Source organism: Phocoena phocoena, chromosome 7 (genome assembly GCF_963924675.1).
Source record: "Phocoena phocoena chromosome 7, mPhoPho1.1, whole genome shotgun sequence".
In the NCBI taxonomy this organism is placed as follows: Eukaryota; Metazoa; Chordata; class Mammalia; order Artiodactyla; family Phocoenidae; genus Phocoena; species Phocoena phocoena.
Genome location: NC_089225.1, coordinates 71363379 through 71388533, shown reverse-complemented (window position 1 = coordinate 71388533; position 25155 = coordinate 71363379). Strand labels below are relative to the sequence as shown.

The window sequence follows — 25155 nt, the reverse complement described above, 5'->3', positions numbered from 1 at the left end:
GGAAACACTACACCATGGAAAACCCAAATCACTGGTCAAACTCCTTGATTCTTTATTTGAGCAAAATATAATGGTAGGAGAAAAGTACTTATGAGTTTCTAATTTCTTACAAAACCACAACCCACAGTGTTGACAGGATAAGTTGATTGGTGATTATCTTATAATGAAACTGGTACTTGTTTTTTTGTTTTATTTTGTTTTTCAGAATGACAGTATTCAAGATACAGAAGCAATTAATTGTGAGTCATCCTGCAATTCCTAACAGAGTGTGGGTTAATTATGATGTCCTACTTTTCTAATTTAAACCATCTATAATATAACATGACTGAATAACCCCTGAGAACATTTCTAAATTACAAAGAACATGAATTTTGCTCAATAAACATTAACTGAGATACCACTATGTAACATACACTGTGCTGGATGAAAGGGAATAAAAATGAAGAGAAATCCTCCTTGCCTGCAAGGAACTTAGTCTAGTGGGGAGACAGGCACAGAAGCAAATAAGTTAAATACAATACCCTAAGAGGTCTGCACAAAGTGCTATGGCTACACAAAGGAGAGGTTCTTAGCTACCCCTGGGGATCCCAGGACACTTGGGTTAGAAGCAAACGGACAAAGGAGGAGGGACAAGCATCACAGGCAGAGGGAACAATAGAAAGGTTAACCATAAAACCTCAAGCATTTGCAGGCAGAGAGGGTATTTGAACGATGTAAGAAGGATCGAAGTCTAAGGATTTATGAAGAGATAAGTGAACTTTTCCAGCCCAGATCCAATCTGGAAATTATTCTCTATTCCAGAGACAATACAGGTTATGAGCAGCAGAGAAAGATTTAAGTAGGATTATCCTACAATGCTCTCAGATATATGAGATGAAAGAGCAACACCACGCAAAGAGGACCCATTCTCAGCCGAATGAGTAATTGGCAGCAAGCATGTTGCAAAGCCTCTAATGGAGAAACAGAAAAGTTCCTCAAAAAAGAAAAAACACTGGATGAAAACAAAATGCCCTGGATAAGGATGGTTCTTATCAACCAGACATGGAGCATTTGCAGATGGAGTCTGAACATGCGCTCAACTTGTGGTACAAGCCCTCGCACAAAGACACAGTGTTCCAACGCACAGAAGTGTTGCTCCAGGGCTGGGTGGAGATGAAGACAGACTAGCAGGACTTCCCTGGTGGCGCAGTGATTAAGAATCCGCCTGCCAGTGCAGGGGACACGGGTTCAAGCCCTGGCCTGGGAAGATCCCACATGCCGCGGAGCAACTAAGCCCGTGTGCCGCAACTACTGAGCCTGCGCTCTAGAGCCCATGAGCCACAACTACTGAAGCCCACGTGCCTAGAGCCTGTGCTCCGCAACAAGAGAAGCCACCGCAATGAGAAGCTCGCGCACCACAACAAAGAGTAGCCCCCGCTCGCTGCAACTAGAGAAAGCCCACCTGCAGCAACGAAGACCCAATGCAGCCAATAAATAAATAAATAAATTCATAAAAAAAAAAAGACAGACTAGCAACGAACCATGATTCAGAAAGTAATATTTTGACAGGTTAGAGGCCATTGGGACAATGTCCTCAGCTAGAGGACAATGTCACCTAGCTAGAGTTTCATTAGGAACACCAGTTCCTAATGGGAAAGAAGTGCCTCATGTATGAATCAGCTTAGGTTTTCTGTATGGTAAACAGTATATGGACTCACCCTTAGGCTGGGTTCCATCATTCCCAGATCATCCTTTTATGGTCTATATGAACTTGTCAGTAAAAAAAAAAAAAAGTTCTTTCAGATATTGCTACACATGTCTTTCTAGAGCAGACAGACACCAGCTGCTAATTAAGGTCAGGATTCTGGTGCTTAATGCAAGCCTTCAGTGTAAGCAGTGCCCACCTCCCCAAGAATGAAGCTTATTTCCAGCATAATCACCCAATACTGACAACCATAGAGTAAGATGATGTTCCCGATTGTCAGCTTTATCAGTAGGAAAATATAAATCCAAACTCTTTAGAAGATAACTAAACTAGAAGGTTTAAGCCTTGAAGAGTTAAATTTTAGTCTCGAAAATTACTGTTTTTTCATATTCATCCCCCTCCTCCCAACCAACCTGCATGATGTAATGTCACTGTGGGTGTCCTCCCAGGATTTCTCTGCCTCTATGTAGCAGAATAGGGTTTTACTGTCACCGTCTGGAATCTCTTGTCCTGCCTCCCCTTTCTTGTCCTCTCTACCCTGTGTCCCATACCCAGGGCTGGCTGGCTTGAACGGATCCTAGCTGGCATTCCTTGGAATTCCCACCCTAAGCAGAGGGCCCGAGCTACCATCACGGGACACTTCTCATGCCACAGTGGTAGCAAAAGCAACCAGAGTGAAGACGTGGCCGAGAGTCAATGACCTGAGCAACATGTGGCAGGAGCTGTCACACCCCATGCCCAGTGCTCACCTAGAAGTGGCAGAGGTGATGACACACCTGTTCCTTCTTCCAAGACATGACTTTGGGCACTAGTATCTCTGATTGTGAGAGTCCTACACTTGAAAGTGCTCATCTCTTCTAAGAAACCATCTCAAATGTCCCCAGGTATAACTGATCCTATCTCACCATCTCAAATGTCCCCAGGTATAACTCTTCCTCTGTTATACTCTCTGTTTCCATTAGAATACTTGTCACAATCTACAAGTGCTATACACAGAAGACTGTGAGTTCCTGGGAGGCAAGGACTGTGTCTTTTTCATCTTGTACTCAAAAGGAGCCTGCCTTACTCAAGTGCTCAGTGAATTATAGTAAAGTAATTTAATATAATCTTATGTAAATGAATAAAACATGAGGACAAAAAGAAGCACTATTTCCATGAAAACAGCGTTTCTCGATGGGCCACCATCATTTTGGATGCTATAATTCTTTATCATATGGGACCCAACCATTCATCGGGGGATGTTTAGGATCCTGGCCCTTGGGCGCTAAGTGACAGTCTCTGAAAAAACCAAAATGCCCCCTCACACATTTCAAAACACCTCGTATTGGGAAGCACTAGATAAGTCCCTTAAAACAAAGGCTTCCTGGTCACTGTATCATAAAATGTCCTGTGTGTGTCTCCATATTCAAGTTATATTAGTACCTAAACAAATCTAGAAAGAGACAGACACCAAACCATGATCAGTGGTTACCTTGGAGATTTATGATTACAGACCATTCATTGTCTAAGGAGTGTACTTCTGTAGATTTTGAGTTTGCATAGTGAGTTATGTACTTTTTGAAAATCACGTAAAAATAACATTTAAAAGATGGGGGAAAAACTATCAAATTAGGCATGGGAAGGTAGCCATTAAAAACTTAGGTTAAAATAATAAAAAAACTTGGGCTTCCCTGGTGGCGCGGTAGTTGAGAGTCCGCCTGCCGATGCAGGGGACACGGGTTTGTGCCCCGATCCGGGGAGATCCCACATGACACGGAGCGGCTGGGCCCGTGAGCCATGGCCGCTGAGCCTGCACGTCCGGAGCCTGCGCTCCGCAGCGGGAGAGGCCACAACAGTGAGAGCCCCGTGTACCGCAAAAAAAATAAAATAAAATAATAATAATAATTTAAAAACTAATAGAATTCTGTACCCAAATTGTTTTTAAAGTATCTTTATGTCTGTGTTCCACACAAAAGAAACCAAAACTGATGGAAATCATAACCCCAATAACAGAATCATTTTCAAAGAAAATGTTTGGCCCTACAACCAAAGATTAGCAAATGTTTTTATATTTGTGTTTCAAAATGTTTAAGTTGTGAATATGTTACATTCTTATCATTAAGCCACCAACCACTAACTATTTGATACTGTCACCTAAAGCGAGCTAAAAGTCACTGCAGAACAGCAAGTACAGCATTGTAATCCTCACGTCAGGGAAGGAGAGTTACATACACATGTATTATGCACTCACATGTGAAGAGACTATCTCTGGAAGAAGACACTAGAACCTCATATCACTGATGGGCTCTGGGTGCGGGGTGGAGCTGGGGGACTGTCCCAAAGGTGGGAGAGACTTTACTGAATATCTTTTAGAACTCTTGAATTTCTTCCCTTGTGTGTATCTACTTTCTCAAAGAATAGAGATTAGTCACTGTGCTTCATGTAGCTATAAATAGGCACAGTAAATGATGTATGATGCTTGACCCATGGTTTTCCAACCTGAAGGGATCATTATCTGGGTTCCTATTTTGGTTTAAAAATAATACAACATTCTAGCTTAATTAGTATTCAATATTATTTCTATCTTTTGAATCTGTTATGAGATTGGGTGTAAGTCAAAGACTCATACAAATTAGTTAAGAAAGGCACATGAAATATTCAGCATTGCCATGATCGTGCTCTTTCTGGGCAAAGAAAATTGGCAGTCTATAAACTTAAGAAAAGTATTCATTTGGTTCAAGAGCCACTTGGATCATCAGAAAGTATTGTATGTAATACAATGGGAACCTTTGAATCAAAACCGCTAAGAACCACCAAAAAAAAGATTCTATTATAAAACATCTTTTTTGGGAGACTATCTGGCACAGTGCGCTGTCTAGCTTCTGTCCTCTAGCCACATGAATTCCCAGTGGACCCACTGGGCCACTGTCCCCACCCATCCCTACCTGTGACCTGATTCCTACTCCTCCTTCAGATCTCACTCAGCTCCTTATACATGATCACCTCATGTGCCTCTCCTCATGACCCTTATCTCAGTTGTAACGGTACATTGACAACTTGACTGTATGCCCCATGCAGAGTGATGTCTATTTCATATTATGTCGGCTCAGATTTATCTTGTGTGCCTGACACATAGCAGGCACTCAATAAATATTCATGGACTAGAGGGAAAATATAAAGACGTTAAACAGAACATCACACAACAAATATTTATTGAATGAACATACTCTGTGTTAAGTGCCAGGCATATGGTAGTGAACACGATATAAATGTAAACTATGCATATACTATACCTGTAATTATATGTGTATGTAGGCACCTATTATATTGGTAATTATATATGCATACTTGTAATTATATATATATGTATAATAAGATACTTGATCATGGTACAGGAATAAGTGATGGGTATGTAAAAGAATGAATTGACTTATAAAAGAGGCCTAGAAATAGAATGATTAAAAACATGGATGTCCACATTTGGCTATATTTTTGATTAATGTTAACAGGCTACGCTCGAAGATAAGTATTCAGTCACTTATGTGGACAAGGAAGAGTTCAACGAATAACCGACTGTAGTTTGCTTTTGCGGGGCATCCTGAAGCACCATGCAATGGATCCTCAACACATGTGCACAAGCAGATAACAAGGATCTTGGGTACCCACGAGCCTATCTCACCAGAATAAGAGTTAGCATGTAAGCCACAAAGCTCAAAGAGTCAGTGGCACTGCCATACCAACCACAGCATAGCCAAAGGGATCACCAATAGAGACCCTGGAAGCCACCAAGCTTCTATCGCCAAACAGGTGTATGTAGCTGGCCATTGACCCATCTTTGCAGAACAGAGAAGAACCACACTGTATATCAGAAGAGTAAATGGGGGAAAAAGAATATTCATCTAGCTATGTATGTTTTCTGCAGCTACTAATACTTCCTTCTATTTTTTCCTGCTAGAAAAAGAAAAGCTAAAAGTGAAGTCTCAGTCTCTGCTGGTCTTAGTCATTATTTTGCTGCCTTCAAATCTTTCCTCTTCAAATGACAGATAAGCTAAGCTAAGAGTATAATACTAGTAACCGTCAGCCGGGTCACAGTGCTGGTTCCTGGCCATATTTACATCTTTGCATTACTATTTTAGTTTATCTGCCCACTTTTTCTTAGCTTGCGTATATCTCTAGGTAGAAAAATAAGGATGCTTAAAACAAAATAGAACCTTGCTTAATGGAACCCAACCACTTAAAAGATACAATATGCTGTTTTGTTGTTATACCTTCCATTAGGGTAAAAGTCAAATGACCAAACACACATACATAGACAGCACACACCCACGTACACCGTGATTTTGTTTAAAAATTTTCCATGGGATGGCCCGAGGTATACATACAATACAAATTCTATAATTTCCAAACAAGAAGCATTGACATTCGTCATAGCAATTAATTTGAAAAAGGCCTCAAGAGTTTTAGTTGACCCTAAGCTAAATTTGAGGGAACTAAACAAGTTCATCAAAATTCAGGCTGAAGGAATATCACGACCAAACCAAAAGGACATAATAATCCTACTGTTCTTGACTTTGGCCAGACCACAGCAGGAAGTGGGTACAATTAGGAGATCGCTGACAAAAAAAAAAAAAAAAAAAAAAAAAAAAAAGAAAGGAGTCTGAATGAGGGGGAAGATTAAAAAGAGGAGAGTCTGGGATAAGATGTTCTGGGGAAAATCCCTGAGGGAGCTGGAGAAGCAAAGCGGCAGGAGGGACATTCAAATATGTGAAGGGCTTTACTGCGGAACAGGGTGTGGGCTGTCTTAGCCCACACCTGAGAGCGGTCAGTACAATATCGTTGTTTTAGCTGCTAAGCAGAAAATAAGGGAATGCGGCATTCTCTCTTTTCAACTGGACTTGATCCTGGGAAGATGTGGACCTGCCTGGGACCTCCGGTGTAAGCCTAGAAATGAAGCCTACCCAACAGGAGGCAGAGCTAGTAGATGGAGAGACCAGGCTCTGATCACATCATTTGAGACCCGATTAAAGCCACACCTAACGCCATCTGCTAGACTTTTAAGTTAGACAATACACTCCTTGTTTTGCTTAAGCCACTTTGGGTAAGGTTTTCTGCCACCTCAAGTGAAAGAGTCCTAAGTGACACAAGATCTTAGCTACCTTGTGAGATAGCAAGTTCCATATCACTAGAAGGGGCCAAACAAAGGCTTAGTAACAATCTGCCAAGGATTAGGGGGAAGTGAACCAAACTGGGATGAAGCTAGGCCTACGTGACTGTATTATTTTGCTAGGGCTACTGTAACAAATACCACAGAGTGCGCGGCTTAAACAACAGAATTTATTTTCTTATAATTCTGGAGGCTCTAAGTCTGAGATCAAGGTGTTGGCAGGATTAGTTTCTTCTGAGGCCTCTCTCTGTGGCTTGTAGATGGCTAACTTTTCCCTGTGTCCTCACGTGGTCTTCCCTCTGCATGTGTCTGTGTCCCAATCTCTTCTCCTCATAAGGACATCAGTCATATTGGATTGGGATCTCCCCTAACAGCCTCATTTTAATTTATCTCTTTAAAGACCCTATCTCCAATGCAGTCACATCCTGAGGTACTCGGGAATAGGACTTTAACAGATATGCATTTTCAGGGAACACAATTCAGCTCACAAAAATGACCTCCAAGGCTACTTACAACTCCAACATGAAACAAAATTTAGTAAAGAGTGTCAGGTTTTTTTTTGTTGTTGTTGTTGTTTTACTCAAGAGCCATTAAGTCTGTGGGCCAGAAATAGAGCCTGTGATACCAGTGGCAGCTTCTCTGGCCTCTAAAGTCAGGGAGTGAGTCTGCACCCTTAGCAGAGGATTGTTAGCATTTTGTACAACCCAAGCTGACTATATTTATTCATTTACGTTATCTAGGGGATTGCTATTTACTCTTCCAGAGGTTGGTGTAAAATGAAAGGCTTTGACAAACAGTGCTAATAAATGTGTTTTCACAAGGCACAGCCCAGTGGGACATAGGCTGCACCTGGGCTGAAGTGGTGGAATCCGGGGCACGGGCATCCTGGAAGTGGACTTTTCTCAGGAATGGTCCTAACTGCCCGGGCTCTACTACAGGGGTTTTGAAAAGATCAAATAAGCACGTCAAGAAAAACTGCAAACATCTTGCAAATGTGTAAACTACCATTAAATACAAGGCACATATTTCACCAAGAGCAGCCAAGTCTTTCACAAATTCTGTCTGAGCCAGCGCATGGAGAAAGGTCTAAGGTTTAGGATTCTAACTTCCATTCAAGTCAGCTGGTGTCGGAGAAACAAAATTCTCTACACACCGATCCCAACGACTGCTATCATAAATCACATCCCCAGTCACTGGCTAGACAGTCTGTTGTCATGGCATGGCCTGGATGAGTTGGCATGAATGGCTGTGTGTACATTTCCGACTTATCGGCAAAAACCATTCAAAGCCTGAGTCCTTGGCAGGGTGGGCAGGGAGGGGTGAGATCTGATGTGTGGTTTTTCACACACTGAAACCAAGCAAAGTAAAACATTAGATCATTAGAGGTAGAACTAAACAAAGACACAACATCAGGTCCAATCCTCTTATGTTAGAGAGACAAGGAAATAGAGGTCCAGAGAGGTAGAATGGGGCCACTGTGAGTGGGCCAGTGGAAGGTCAAGGTCCCTGCCCCCTTGCCCTAGGGCTCTTTCGGCAGGTAATAACAATGTGCTGTGTTCCTACACCAAGGCCCCTGCGTGAAGTCAAACCTAGACACGGACTTGAAGAAACGCCTCTGGATTGGACCAGTGGAGACAGGGACTGGTTGTGTTGGCCTAGTTATGCTTCTGGTAGCAGCTGTGCACTTGGATTAAGGAAGTTGGGTGTATGTTTGAGTTGACTTTAGAAGATGGTTAATATTTTAAACTTTGATGAATGATTAGTAGGAATGAGGTAAGAGAAAAGTAGAAAAACAAATGCCACTCAACGGCTGCCCAATATCCTGGATCACAAAAGAAAAATTTACCCAGCAAAATTTTGTGTTCTGAGATGAAATGGACCAAAAGACCATTTCTACTGATGTAGCCCCAGAGGCCTCAGGTTATCAAGGCAGAGGCAGGACACAGGATGAGCCAGGATTTCTGCCTCCACCTGTGGGCTGGACAAGGGCTGCCTCGAGCAAGCAGACTTTGAAATCAAATAATCAGAAGTTGACTGTAGGGTTTGGATGGCGTAAAGAGCAGAAACTATGCAGGGGCACATCCCCACTCCCCACCCCCAACCCCACACAGAGAACAGGACTGTGAGAGGAGAACAAAGACAGGGGAAGTTCAGGAGGCTGCGTCTTGGGTAGATCTGACCACAGGCACAGGCTCTGCTCACCACGCCTGCAGGTCTCTAGATGAGCCTGGGAAGTCTCCGAGATGGGGTCACCCCCCAGGGGCGCTGAACGGTGCCCCAATCTTCTCCATTCCTCGACCCCTGAGGTGGCTCCACAGAACCCACTGGGAGGGGTCTCAACTGCTCCAGCAACACTGGGTTTGGGGCCATCTCCCTCTCTTTCTTGAACTTTCACTTCCAGACTTAATTCAATGTGATCCCAACTCACAATGCTAAACATCTTCCCTGAAGTGACAATGAACTTCTGGATCTTTCAAGTATGGAAAAAATAATGCAAATACAATTACAATAAATTCCTGCCCCAAACTTGTCAACTAACAGATTTTTGTGACTAGGAATTCTATGCTATTCTTTTTGAAAACAGGGAACTTAACTGAATAGTAGATTTTGTTCAAGCCACTTCTGTCCCCTCTTTTTGTGACATTCGGGAAGAAAGAGCATCAACATCAGTGGTCTTGAGGTTTCTGTTTGCTGCAGGCCCCTCCCCATGCCCATCCCCCCATACGAACATTTTTGTAATATTCTCCAGTTCTTTCGCATTTTCCCCACTTAGTATCTCATTTATTCCTGCCAATAATCTTCTGAGATAGGAAAGGCAAGAGTTATCGTTCATTCTATTTTACAGCTGAAGAAATCAAAGCCCTGAAAGGTTAATAACCAAGTTGCAAGGTCTAAATAAATTGCAGAACCAAGACTCAACTCTAGGTCTTCTGCTGTCAAATCCCAGGCCCTTTCCATGGTCAGCAGAGCCCCTCCATCATGAGTGTAAGACTTTGACGGGAACTCAGGGAAATTTAAAAGGTGCTCTTTTTCACACAGAAAAATATGAATGGCCACCCTACCTTAAACATCTTGTTTCACAGAGATTTGCTGTAATATTCTCTCTGTACTTGAAACAAATTGTTAGGTTTCTAACAAAATCTCATTAACAGAACTAAGAATAACTCAATTATTAATAATAACAATAGTAATGAAAGAGTAAGAGTAATTAATAGTAACTTGATTGAGTAATGAAATAGTAATGATACTGGTCTTCATCTACTTTGATGAATACCACCATTGCTCTTGATAAACTGAAAAGAGCATGGGAATTATAAGCCAGAGACCCTGGGCTGAGTCCCTACTCCATCACTCAGAAGGGTGGACCTTAGGCAAATCATAGCAAATCTGTTCCTTCCTAGGCTTTCATGGTAGCTCTGACCAACCAACCAGTATACCTGCTACCAGGAATGTGTACACAAGCAGAAGAATAAGTTTGCCACTGCCAGACCCACTCTAACTGTCTTCCCCATGTTGGGCCACAGGTCCCTCCTACTCTAGTGTCCTCTGACTCTTAGAATCTTTGGGAATCCCAGCCATCTATACCCTCCTCAGGCTCTCCTTGCTCTATCTGTTTAGGCACATGTCTTAGTCTGCTCAGGCTGCCACAGCCTGCTCTGGGTGGCTCAAACAACAGAAATTTATTTTCTCACAGTTCTGGGGGCTGGAAGTCTGAGACCAGGGTGCCAGCACTGTCAGTTTCTGGTGAGGACCCTCTTCCTAGCTTGCAGATGGCTACCTTCTCACTCTGTCCTCACATGGCTCAAAGAAAGAGCTAGAGCAAGCTCTCCAGTGTGATTTCTTATAAGGGCACTAATCCCATCATGAGGACCCCATGCTCATGGCCTCATCTAACCTCAATTATCTCCCAAAGGTCCCAACTCCAAATACCATTATATTGGGGGTCGGGGCTTCAACATATGAATTTGGGGGGACACAATTCAGTCCACAGCAACACAGTTCTCTACCCTAATACCCACACTCTCTAACACAATTAGGAACAGACCCTGGGGCTCCATGAACCCTGACTGCAGGTTCTCAGGGGCTCCACCCCAGGCCCCCTGGGCGTCAACATGGTCTTTCCACCAATGGAGGATATCAGGCTCTCATCAAACCACTGTAAAATGAATATAAGAAAACTTAAGAGTTTTGCAAGGTGGTTGTAACAATAAAAATATTTATGAAAACTGTATAAATTGTAAAGTCTACAATAATATTATTTCCATTTATTTTTATTGGTGATCTAGAAATTGGAAATGGAAACAATGATTTTCTGATTTAGCCTAATGAGGAAACTGAGCATAAAATTGTTCCCTATTAAAGATACAAGAATCTTCTTTGTGGAATAAAGTACAGTCCACCTATTAGTAGCAGTCCTGAGGTAAGGCAATAAAAACAATCCTACACTCGGGCATTTGTGTTAAATACAATAACAATGATTTCTTTGCTGTTATAGTCTTGGCTTGATTTCTTTCTCAGTTTACACTGTACTTAACAGATAAGCACTAGGCACAGAAAATCACACCTAAGCCATTAGGCTATTTTGGGCATCATATTCCCTCTGGTACTGTGGTTCTCCAGGCCCACAGAAACGCAGGGGCCACAGTTCTGAGGGTGAATGGAGGCTCACTGTAGGATGAAGGTCTTAAGTTATGAGTGAATAACATCAAGAGAACATTAAAGATACAGCCATTGGGCTTCCCTGGTGGCGCAGTGGTTGAGAGTCCGCCTGCCGATGCAGGGGACACGGGTTCGTGCCCCAGTCCGGGAAGATCCCACATGCCGCGGAGCGGCTGGGCCCGTAAGCCATGGCCGCTGAGCCTGCGCGCCCAGAGCCTGTGCTCCGCAACGGGAGAGACCACAGCAGTGAGAGGCCCGCGTACCGCAAAAAACCAAAACAAAACAAAAAAAAGATACAGCCATCAAGACTTCATGTTCTGACTTTAGAATATAATTTTCATCCCCATCTTAGAAGCACTGAACTTGTCGCTTGCCAACAGTCCTGTTCTATGGCACTGCTTCCAGAAGTAACACTGATAGCAACATGTTTCTTGTTTGAGGTAGACGATTTCCCAAAGTAGATTTACTAGCTGACGGGAAGGGAAGGGAAGGGACAGGAGTAGAGGGGGAAGATGATTACAGAAACCTCAAATCACTGGGATGGAGCTAGCTGTTCTACATGCCAATGTTTTGCACAGATGTCTCTAGCCTCATCCTCTCTCCCAAGATCTAGCCTTATAAATGCAACTTCCCAGTGGGCATCATCTCATAGGATTTCCACAAGTCCCATACTCCAGAACTGATAGCCCTTCCCTGGGTTCCCTTGCTTGGTGAGTGGCACCACCACCCATCTGATATCCAATTCATAAGATAACTCTTTCTCATCCCACCTACACTAGGCCCTGCCCAAAAGAACTCTCAATTTTATTTGCTTTACTCTATTCCAACTCCCAATGTCTTAGGTGCCTAAGTTAACACTTCTGTAGCATCCAGCATTTTCTTTTTGTTTTATGATCATCTGCCCCCCACCAGAAAATGGACTCCATGAAAGAGGGACCTTGTCTGTCTTGTTCAACACTGTATCCCTAGAACAGAATCTGGTCACTTAATAAAGGCTTCTTTAAAGAAATATTGAATTGAACACAATACTTAATTGTGAATTAACTCTTTCTATATGATACCTAGTCATCATTAGAAAACAGTTTTTGCCACTTATATTCGGTGTGAGTTGGTTTAATCACCTACTGTCTTCCTAACACTGCTTGAGGGTGGCTAATCTGGAGGAATGAGAGTGTCACTGGGGGTAAAAGGGATAATTTGAGAGAATGGGGCATTTTAGAGGAATGGAGATCTTACCAGGAGGGTGTTGGTGACAGATGAAAAAGTGGTACCAGGCACTGATCACTCAGAGCAGAAAAGAGTAAGATGAAGAGGTGAGACTGGGTTGCATAAAGGGACAAAATACTGGCCAATCGAAGTCTATGTGCCTATGAATCTATAAGGCAGCTGAGAACATAGGCTTTGGAGTCTGAGTGGCTAGGTTTGAATCCTACCTCTGCTATTTACTAGCTGTGTCACCGTGGAAAACCTATCTTACCATTCTGAACTTCCCTTCTCTAAAACAGAAATAGCAATGCCTAACTCACAAGGCTGTTACAAGGATGAAATGAGGGCTTGAAGGTAAAGCGTTTAGCACAGTGCCTTGGTGAGCACCTGTATGTATAAGTGCTGAAACGGCAGTGTAATAGCTATTATTATTTTTATTAATAATAATAATAATATATATATATATTTTTTTTTTTTTTGCAGTACGTGGGCCTCTCACTGCTATGGCCTCTCCCATTGCGGAGCACAGGCTCCGGATGCGCAGGCTCAGCGGCCATGGCTCACGGGCCCAGCCGCTCCGCGGCATGTGGGATCTTCCCGGACCGGAGCACGAACCCGTGTCCCCTGCATCAGCAGGCCGACTCTCAACCACTGTGCCACCAGGGAAGCCCCTATATTATTAATATTATACTGTAATTATATTTTTTGTTAAGGTTGGAGGTTTTTTAATTTAAAATTTTTATCTTTTATCTTCTAGAGTCTAGGGCTATTCTGAAATTTTGAAGTTGCTAAAAAAAAAAACCTTCATCTGGGATTGAAGGCATTAAATCAACAAAGGTCCTGCATGAGTCACCAGCTTATGACTCATAGAACAACTCATAATTTCTCTGAAACTCAGAGGATGAAGTAAAATGGGACTTTTCTAAACTAGGGCAGGATACACAATAATAAATGCTCCACCCGTGTAAGTGTTTTAAAGAAATACCAAAGTAGAAATGTGTTCATGTCACCTCTTGCTCACATTCACCAATGGCTTCCCACTTCTCTTAGAAAAACATTCTCTCTCTCAGTGTGACCTGGAGGCCTTGCACAAGCCCTGCCCACCTCGCTGACTTCTATTATTCTTCACTCTCTCCTTAGGCCATTCACACCTGTGGCTTCCTCATCTTCACTGGGTGGCTTCTATTCAAATGTCTCTCTGCTCAAGTGTCTCTTCCTCGGAGAAAGCCGCCGCCCGCCTAACTCAAGCCGAAACAGTTGCCTCTCCTCAGTCGTTCTGGGAACCCTCATCCTGCATTAATTTTGCCATGTATCACTCATCGTTATCAGCAACGTTATCAGTAAAAAGTGTTTACTGTCTACCCCAATAGGTTAGTTCCATGAGGACCAGGCTTTGTCTATCTTAATACACACTCCATATATCCCCAGGGCCTAGAAAAGCGTCTGTCACCTAGTGTGTGCTTAATAAATACTTGTTGAAGGAGTGAGTTAATAATAACAATAATATTGATAATACTACCTGCTGTTTACAGTTGAGCACTTACTATGTGCTATGCATTACCTCATTCATCTTAATGCTATGAAGTTAGATACAATTATTACCACCACTTTACTAATGAGGAATCTGAGGCTTAACAAAGCTCAATTGCTAACTTACCCAAGGTCAGACATACAGTTGAGTGTGGGATTTGAACCTAGGTCAAATGCACACATACACACACAGACATGCACACACAAACACGTGTGCACTCTTTACAGGTGAACTGGCAAAAAGAAGAATATAAGGAAACAGCATAGCTACTAGACTACTCAACACTCCTACCAGGGCTTGGGAAGATGACTGGAGTCAAAACTGGACCAATTTGCTTCCTGCTCTTGTTCATTCTCCTTAAAGGAGTGAAATGCTTGGCCAACATCCACAGTTGTAACCCAGAACCATGCCAACCCTCCATCGCTGAGGAGTCCTCACTGCACTCGGCAGTCCACAACACACAGTAGCATGGTCCAAAGATACAGTCCCCAGACAAACGTAACCTAACACTGATACTTTCCAAAAATGTCTGAGCTTCCATCTACATGTTATCTTTCTAAAGGAAAGAAAAAGTTAACAAGTTACTGTTTGTCAGCCTACAGATTACTATTCAAAGATGTTGTTGTCAGCAGAGAAAAGATGATGAATACTTGAGAAATAAGAATGGGGTGGTATTCTTCCTTCCAGTTGGAAAGGCTTTGGAGGGGTATGCTATGAAGTAAGCTCTAAGAATACTTCTTTTCTTATCTACTCTTCAAAGTATCCTAATGAGATTATATAATTACAGTCTACCAAATACTCCAAGGATAAGTAGAAATATAGTTAGCCAGATTGCTTAGGTTTTTGACTTGTACAAAAAAAGCAGTAAGTTGACACTGTATGACGAGATAATTAAACAGCTGGTGCAAACTCTCATACCTGGACTCACTGTCAGCAATAAACTTCATGATCTTTGGGATATCACTTGGCTTTCTGGTACCCTGATTTCTTTTTATATATAAAGAAATATCAATATTATGATTATGACCCAAATCAGGGTTGTTGGATACATTCTGACACGAATTCCTAATGAGATAGTATAAATTTGCACCTGATTTCATTTTAAAGAGAAAGAAATAAGACCTGAGGCCATGATAATTATGTAAAGTAGGCTTTTAATCACTTAAATTTATGCTACTTAGGGAAAAATATACGGGCAATATACATATTAGTGGCACAAAATCTCAATGTTTACCTGATATATGTGGATACAGTATGTCTCTTTAAAACATATACAGCTACACACACACACACACACACACACACACACACACACACACACACAGTTGGTCTTTTTATGGGAGGTTAATTATATTGATCCACTGTAAGAAGACCTAAGCTTCAAGCTATTTTCCAATATAAAATACCAAAAAAGGTAGGGAATACATATATGTAGCACCAAGAATGGAAATTATGAATATTTTGCTATATTTCCTTAAATAAACAAAATGTTACAGATAAAGTGGGGGCTTTCCTTGTCCTCTTTGTTCCCCATCCCAGTCCCTTCTTTTTATGTCCTGTCCAGAAAGCTAAGGCTAATATGAATTCAGAATGCATTTCCCCTCTATAAATGTAAATGTTTTTCTATACAATTAGGTATATCCATAAAAATATGTGTAACTTATGAAATGCATTGTTAAAATCTGCATAAGTGTACCAAAGTGTGTATCATTCTGAAACTTGTTTTTTTCCCATTCAACATATTTTTGAGAGCTTTCCATGTTGACATATTGATCTAGTCCATTCCTTTTAACTTCTCCATAATATTCCATCTTATGACTATACCATATTGAATGTATCCACTCCCCAACTGATGGATATTTAGACTAATTCTCTTTCTCACTGTTAGAAAGCTGCAGTAAGCAAGTAATAAGCATCCTTGTACATGTCCTTCTGTGTGTGTATAAAGGTTTCTCTAGGCAGGTATATATATCTTAATATGCAATTTTCAAGCCATAGGAAATGTCCAACTTGCACATTACCATGGACTACTGAATTTGTCTCCACAGTGGTTATCTAGGTCATGAAAATTTGTAGGAGCTGTCTTTACTCTTGTCTGGGGCACACTTCAAGGACTGTCCACCTTGCCCCATAAGATGGTGAGGGGGGCCACCTGCAACTACAAAAGCTACAGCTCGTTCGGAGTTAGTCCTGCTCTCTTTAACTCAGTGAGTATCTCATTCAATGCAGCCACCAAAGGTGGAAGAGAAAACAAACCAAATATGACACCAGTAACTAAAAGCCCTGGATTCACTTACACTACCTTGCAACAATGGCCTTTTATTCTGAACTATGAATAGCTCAATTATCAGTAATGCTGTTATTAACAAGTCAGCCTGGTAGCTATGATGTAATATAGTAATATATTTCTTAGCAAAGATGTTCTTTCCAGGGGGCTATAAAAACCAAATTACGCCCTTTCAGCTCTTGATCATAAATTCTTCTACTTTTGAGACTCTATATCTTACAGATTAATAATGAGAATCTATACTTGAAATAGCTCTAAAAGACTTTTCCTATAAAAATGAATACCAACATCTTTGAAGGTAAAGTGGGAAAGGAATAGAAAAAAATAGAAACCTACCCACATATAAATAATAATGGCTACAATTACAATCATTCTGTATGCCAGCTATTACAGAGTTAGTCACCAAGCCCTAAAAAATAGCACAGAGAATATAAACAATCTACAGTCATCACAAATTGGGGGGAGAAGATCTCAATTTGACCAAAATGTTTTTGAGGAGGAATTACTTATTTTGAAAGCCACAAACAACTTTGCAGCCTTAATGATCTGTACACAACCGATAATATACCAAGTCACTGTATTTTTATCAGATCCAGTGGGTCTTGTACTCATAAGCAACATAATGTATCAGAAGATTGGCAAAGTAATAATAAAAAAACCAACTGAACTCCGAATATATGCAAGTCACTGTTCTAAGCAATTGCTGTGTTTTTATCTCATTTAGTCTTCATAAAAAAAAATCAGAGGTTAGTACTAATGATACTCCTATTTACAGGTAACAGAGATACAAAAAGTAATATAACTTGTCCAAAACCACATGGTTCCAAGTGGTAGAGCCAAGCTCTGAACCAGGCAACGTGACTCCCAGTCCATGCTTGTAACTACTATGTAACACTGCCTTTCATGAATAAGGACAGGAAGAAACCTTCCCCTGGAGACAGCAGCGATTCCTCTCGCTATTTTCTTACTTTCTATCTCTGTTCCTTATATTTCCTCTCCCTTGACTTTTCCCTCTCCCTTGCTTATGTCTCAGGTCCATTTATAAAACACTCCTAGAGGGCGCCTGGATCAGGTAATGGCATTGGAGGGGTGCTCAGAAAGTCATTTGCTCCAGAAGCGAGATGTGGAAACAGGTACAGCAAGTATCATACAACACAATTCCTCATAAGCATTAGGATACTTACTTTAAGCAATAAAACATAAACTAACATTTCAATAAGATCAGAAACTCAGAATAAAATCTTGGAGACAATCATAATTGATTTTCCTTAGCCCACGTCTCTTCTTTCACCACAAGGTTTCCTTGCTGATCTTATCCATATTTCTGGTTTTAACTATCCCAAATCTGTATCCCCAATCCTAACCTCTTTGTTGAGCTTCAAGTTTTATAATAGTCAAGTGTCATCTAGACATTCCCATCTAGATGTTCCACTTTTAAGCTAAACACACCCAACACTGGATTCTAATTGCCTTACCACCCTCTCCCCAATTCTGCATCTCCTTCTTGAACTTCCTACAGGATTTAGTGGAACCACTGTACCCAAGCTGAAACATGGGGGTCTCTACATCACTTCCCACATCAAACCATTGCACTGATTTTACCTCCCTCAATTTCTGTTGCTACTGCTGCATACCAGGACTGTAACACCTCTCACTTGGACTATTTTGAGAACCTTCTCAGTGGGCTCCCTGCTTCAAATACCCACTGCATTGCAAATAAATGAAAATCTGTGGCCCTCCCCTGCTCTGAACCTTGCTATAATTCCCTACTGCACCCAGAATAAAGCTCCTTTTCCTAATCCCAGCACTCATCTGGCCTTCAATCTCCCTGTCCTTTCCAACTCCCACCCTTTTAGTGCTCATCCTTGCATCCTATTAATCTGGGGCTCCCCAGGCCTAAATAAACTGTTTGTTTAACTAAACGTAACAAATATCCAGGGGTTTGATTTTTAAACAACACCGAGTAATACTCCTTTATATTATGTGTAAATTATAATTTCAAATTTACTATGAGTTCAAATTTACTATGAGAAATTAAGCCTTAACATTTTTTTTTCTATTGTGGTGAAAATCAATTTTTAAATAAGAAGTAACACTCCATTAGGACATGAGAAGGGAAAAAAGTTGTTTAAGGTCCACCATCTTGTTTTATTTTAAATCAAGAATTGAGTTTTTCTATTTCCATTCTATTCCTTCACTGCGGCGATTGGTATCAGAAGTTCTAAGCAGTTAAGGATTGTGTATAAGTTAGGATATAATCAGGGAAACAGGCACTGATCTTAATTTGGGGGCTTGGTTAGATAGGTGGCGGAAGAGCCAAGAAGCCAGAGTACGGTGAGAAAGCCACAGACAGCCTCCACGAGGTCCAGGTCCGAAGGATGAAGGGTGAGGGCCACGTTACCAGAGCTCAAGGTCCCCCACAGCGGGCAGAGCCATAGGTGAGAGGCAGCAGCTATCAGAGATGCCGTCTGACAGGGTACAGAGGACTCCTGAGTTGAGGAGGTAGGGCTGAGAGTCTGGGAGCAGGGCTGAGTACCATAGTGGAGGGAACTACATCCAGAGAGGGCTGCAGAGATCTGCAAAGGGTTCCCCTGCAGTACTGATTCCCTGCAGTTCCCCTGCAGTCTCCAGCTGAGTACTGATCAACACCTGCCTGTGAAGAAACCACCCGAGGCCAGGGCAAGAACCACATGAAAGGATTAGAGGGCACAATCTCCAAAGCTCACACAAAGGGTAAGCTGTGACAAAGCGAGAGAGTGGCATGGACATATATACACTACAAAACGTAAAATAGATAGCTAGTGGGAAGCAGCCGCATAGCACAGGGAGATCAGCTCGGTGCTTTGTGACCGCCTGGAGGGGTGGGATAGGGAGGGCGGGAGGGAGGGAGACCCAAGAGGGAAGAGATATGGAAACATATGTATATGTATAACTGATTCACTTTGTTACAAAGCAGAAACTAACACACCATTGTAAAGCAATTATACTCCAATAAAGATGCTAAAAAAATAATAATAATAATAACCCTACGGAGAGCTAGGGTTTTTTCCCTTCCTCCCTCCCTCTCATCCTCCACCTGTGCCTCTCACCAGTCTGGTGGTTAGCAGTTTTGGCTGGAATGACTGGGAACCCCAAGAGAGTCTGATGTAATTGGTCTAAGTGCAGGACGAGCATTAGGAGTTTTAAAAGCTCTCCCAGTAAGTCTAATGGTTGAGTACCACTGCAGGAGGTGAACCCAGCAGACCGGGTCCTAGAAAAAGCGGCCTGTGGAAATCTGCACCATGCCATGCAAGGTAAGGAGAGGACCTGAGAGCCAGGGGATCCAGGATCAACAAATATGGCACAAAGAGGTGGGCAGAAACAAGGAAGAGGATAGGAAGCAAAACAAACATAAACACGATCCTAAATCGTTCACTGGCTGGCTCAAATTCAGCTTCCCTGATCACCCCAGCTGCAGTTTCCTCCCTCTTATAACGCTGACTGCTATCCCTCCAATGACAAAATGTTAACATGTACTACCTCCCAAGTGTTCTCAGTTGGTAGCCGGCGTCTTGCTGTCTGCTCTGGGTCTTCCTGCAGTGCCCACCAGGAAAGTCTGTATGTTCCTCCTCTTGCTAATTGCATCATGCACTTCCTTCTTTCCCTGACTGACTGGCTAGCTCATTTGGATTCTTAGCTACTATTAAGTAGTAATTAATGGCTAATAATGGTTAATATATTACCCCCTCCAGATAGCACGTGCATGAAAAAACTGACTTTAAGAATTTCAGGGCAGTCAGAGTTGCCTGAGTAGATCTTTGTGTGTCCCTTAAAATGTAAATAAATTTGAATCACATAACATAGGTGATGGCCTAATATTGAATAGTAATGATTTATAAATTTACAAATGATTAATTGCAATGTATTTTGATCACAACCCTACTCATGGCTGCTGAAACATTCAGCAAGGTGAATATAGCCTAAAAATACATTTGTATCTCTAGTTAAAGAAATCTAGTCATCACCATTACATAAATTAGCCTAGAAATATGCTTGTAAATTCCAAAATCTTGAGGTTTCAAATTAAAAGACATTTACTTTTTTTAGTGGAAATAGTAAACATTATCTTATTTGCCTGAGAAAGCCACTTTCCAAAGAGGACAGAACCCAAGGTCAAAATCAGAAATCATTTAGTGTGTGTGTGTGTGTGTGTGTGTGTGTGTGTGTGTGCGCGCGCATGTGTGTTTAGACTGATAGATAGGTTTTTCCCTGAAAAACGGAGCCCAAACTGCAGAAATGTTATAATAGTAAATGGTTCAAAATTGGACATGCTGTTTTAAAAATTGTTTCCTCATTATGAATCTATATAAAAATTTGTGACAATCCACTTTTGACTCTTTTAGAATAGTTACAATCTTTGTGGTAGTGCTGACTCCTAGAAACAAACTCCCATAAGACAGTCACAGAATACTGAAAAACATGCATGCATACATAAGGGCCAGACAGATATCTCCTTATGATCCTACAAGGAAAACATAAAGACTGAATTTGTACAAAGATGATTTCTCTTCATCAACTAATGCATAATATTCTTCCAGTGAAAAGTTCAAACTTCCATCACTACATTTTCAAACCCCCAAATCTCAACCACCACTAACTGGGCTCCAAAAACTCTCACCAAAAGAAACATATCCATTCTACCTGAATACGTGGGCATAATCTCACTACAACTATCAGAATCTTCTAAACGCAGTTAATACATTTTAATGGACAGAATAAAATTCCAAAAGAGGTAAATGACCACAAATTGATGGAACCCCAGTAGGCTTTGGGGACCAACAATGCGACAAGAGCTTTCTTCTTCCATCACATCATTAAAGAAAAAAAAAAGATGCTTTTGTACGTAAAACTAGAAAATTAAGGTTAAGTGAGCCATTGGTTTTTACGTAATGAGTAACTTGTAATACTTAGGAAAGAAAACACAAGTGTAAGTTCATGTAATTACCAAAATTAATAGTAAACCCACTAGGATTTTATCATGTTCGGTATATACCTCAGACAAAAAGCAAAGACGGAAAAGAAACTACTTTTCTTAGCATGTAAGAAGAACCTAACAATTTCTTTGAAAATAAAACCTATATACATACTCTGTACTAAGTCAACATTCAATTAACGCTATTTAGTGATTAAATCATGATGTCTAGGAACTCCACTCATGGGTAAGACCTGACAGAGTACCTTTCTGGGAATAAATGGCTGTGGTTTTTAAACACACTATTAGCCGAGGTGAGATCCTGCTCATACCAATAACCAAGCTGAAGAAATTCATCACTGTGAGTCGGAATCATCACGGTCAATCCACACAGCTCAGAGAATGCAAACATGACCTGGACAAGGTTAAAGGACATCCCCAGCCCTTAATATTACAAGGCTTTTTTCTGATTGGTCCCAATGAGTGTGCCTCGGGGACTCTGTGTCTCTGGAAACTGCCCATACAGTGCCTGACTTTGTTTGTGACAACAAAGGGGTCAAAGATTTGAGAAACAGAAGGAACAGCACACAGCCTCCCAAAGCAAAACCAAACCAAACAAGGAAAAACACTCACAACTGTATGGGGAAAAGAATGATTCTAGGTTGAAACTTCACATTAGAAAATACTTTCTTCAGTTAGTCAAAGGGAAATTAAAGGAAAAAAGATCCATGTTTCTCAAAGCTTGTATCTATTTCTCCTTTGTAATTTCTCATGGAAACAGCAGATTTAAAGATTACCACATACACACAAACACACACAGTTGCTTTCTTTTAGTTATGGCAACTTCAAATTTTAGAGACAGACATGTCATACTTTTCTATGAGGTAAGAATGCTTAAGTGTACCTGGCTCTACATTTTAGAGCCAACAGCAAAGCAGAAAGACTTATAAAGAGCAAGGTACTATTCAAACAACTTCAGACAAACATTAATGGTGAGAAACATTACACAAGAAACACTGGGCATTTATAGATTTTTTGCTTAAAAGGATTACATGGGAAATTTTAGGTAGAAGCAAGATTTTAAAATATCCCATGTCTTCATGGCAGATAAAAACAGAGGCTTATGTAATAATCAGAAAAAATTATGTAAGATTCTCTTCCACATAATATCATGGGTTAGGGATGATGGTGGGTCACACCACAGCTTTATTAAATATAATGGACATCTTCATATACCATATATTCAAGGTCTTTCTGTGTCAGCAAGTGGCTGAGAATAACTGAAAGCTGAAAAAACATAATCCTCTTTATCCACTTAAGCCCCTCTTCATAAATGGCTGAGACAGGTGGTCGGACCCTTCAAGGTCCATGGAATAATACAGTTGACTAAATTGGTGTTCCTATACCTGAAAACATTTACTGTAAGATTCTCTTAGCATACAGAGCAGAAACAGCATATTTTGTTTATTTGAGATAATCCAACTAGGTTCATCACTTCCTTCCTTTTGTTTTTATTTTTAAGAGAAAGAGAAACAGAAATCCCCATTCCCACCCCAACCCTACCCCCAACACAAATGATAATATCCTTAAATGTGCTCAAAGGAGCTATAAACTACGAAAAGATAAAGTTCAATTGCTGAGGGGCAGCAACAGTACACATGTTCTTACCTGATGTGGCCAATCAATTCAATAAGCTTGTGACTAAAAAAATAAGCTGTCAGCTCAGACACATGGCTCAGGACTGAACAGACCCCAAAGAGGGTTGTCGTTCCATTCAGGTCCTCCAAATGCCAGTAGAGAAAGGTGAACACGAAGCCGTATCCGAAACCCATAAACCAAGCCACGAACAACACGGAGCCATACTGCACACTGCAAAGCAGCCTGATTAAGTCCCAGAAGTTGAAGGCCTGCACGTGGCTGGTGGTGGTTGGTGTCTCCTCAGAGGATTCTGTGGAGCTGTTCCTCTCTACTTGAGGGATCTCCACCTCTTTCCCTTTATTTTCACTGTTTTTGAAGTGGTTGTAGCGGAACCGGAACTGAGTAGCGACGATCAAGGCCATGGTCATGAGAACCCCAAAGACGATGAAGACAATCTGGTAGTTCCGGTATTCAGGGGGCTTACACCCCTTCCCATTGATGAGCACGTCCACGTGGGTGTAGTCAATGCCAATGCCCACCGACAGCATTGCCAGGCCCCAGCCCAGGGAGCCCCACATGCGTTGCAGTCCATAGCGGTCTCTGTGCTTTCCCAGATACTGGAGTGTTACCGTGTCCACAATCGTGACAGAGGAGGCACTGAAAAATTCTCCTATTATGACAACTACCAAGATCACCAAGAATATAGCTTCTACTTCTTGTTGATCATAAACAAGAGTGACTTGGTCAGAAGGTAAAGATTTGGTGGTAGTGACAATAGAAGTAGTTGTCTCCCAGGTTGCATTTCCTGGGGGAGCAGAGGTTGCAGTGCTTGGGTTCATGGTCAAGTTCATAACATGGTCAGTAATTTCATCAGTGTGAGGCTGCAGAGTGGGCGCACTGGTCTTGTTTGGAGCTGTTGAGAAGATGACAGTTTCCATGACACTGTGCCCTGCTTCTAACATCTCTGACCCATTGTAAGGAGGCAGGTTCCTTTTCTCACGAATTCCTGGTGATGTAGTAATGGAAGAGACAATGGAGGAATTCGCTGGCAGGAGAGTGAACAGGTGACTTGAACTGGTGGGATGAGCTGTCGGAGGAATCTTTGGTACACACCGCAAGGTAGCAGGTTTGACAAATCCGATGCCCAGGTTGAATAAAACCCAACACAAAAGAGAAAAGAGGAGGACAATTTTGCCTTTTTTAAAGCGATCTGCAACTACACCCCAAAAGGGGGCACTGCAGAATTCAATGAAGTATCGAATACCTACCAGCAGCCCACTCTGGCTTGGTGACATTCCCAGCTGCTTATAATACACAGGCAAAAGGGGGTAAAGAGAGCCATATGCAGAGTAAAAGAAAAAATAAAAGACCTTGGAAATTAGAAGATCATTGTTTATTTTAACGCAATGTTTCTCTATCCAGTCTATTTCCTCCTCAGGAATAGCAGCTGTTTCAGAGGGGGAGGGTGTTTCATTTGAAGGTGGTTCTGGTTCCCTGGAAATACCATTAAAAGGATCGGCAAGCACATATTTTCTCTTCTGTTCCTCTTCATCATCGGTTAAGATGGCAACTTTATCATCTGTCGCCATGGCTTATCACCACCATCAGAAAGTTGATGACCTTCAAAATTTTGGTTGTTGATCTGTAAAGTAAAATTTAAAAGAAGGCTTAGTATGAAAATAATAACATTTAGACATAGAGCTTCATCTTGCCGGAAACTGAGGAGTTTCAAACTACATCTAAAAATGGTAATTGTGAGAGAGAACCATCACCACTTATCACTTGCAGCCATATAGTACTGATAAAGAAAAATAACTTTCAAAAAATCAAGTACTCGCTTTGTGGCCACTGACTGACTAATGACATCTTCTAATGACAGGTGTATAGCTCACGGTCATTCTCAATCTCTTCATTGATTCCTAGGGAAAATGTACAAATGACAGGGTTTATGTCCAAACCAAATAGAGAGAATTGAAAGTAAACAGTATTTATAGTTTCTTGGTTTTACTTTTCAAATAAATCCACTGCACTCTGAAGTCCAGAATTCTTAGAAAAT

At 41.4% G+C, this 25155-nt stretch overlaps 1 protein-coding gene across 1 annotated transcript in view; it reads right to left on the bottom strand.

Moving 5' to 3' along the window:
- Window positions 1-24711, bottom strand: part of MFSD6 (major facilitator superfamily domain containing 6) — a 47317-nt gene extending 22606 nt beyond the window's left edge. The window contains exon 1 of the mRNA XM_065880754.1: window positions 23130-24711. Coding sequence (XP_065736826.1) covers window positions 23130-24688 — 1559 coding nt within the window. The 5' untranslated portion in view covers window positions 24689-24711. The remainder of the gene's footprint in view (window positions 1-23129) is intronic.
- Between the last annotated feature and the right edge of the window lie 444 nt (window positions 24712-25155).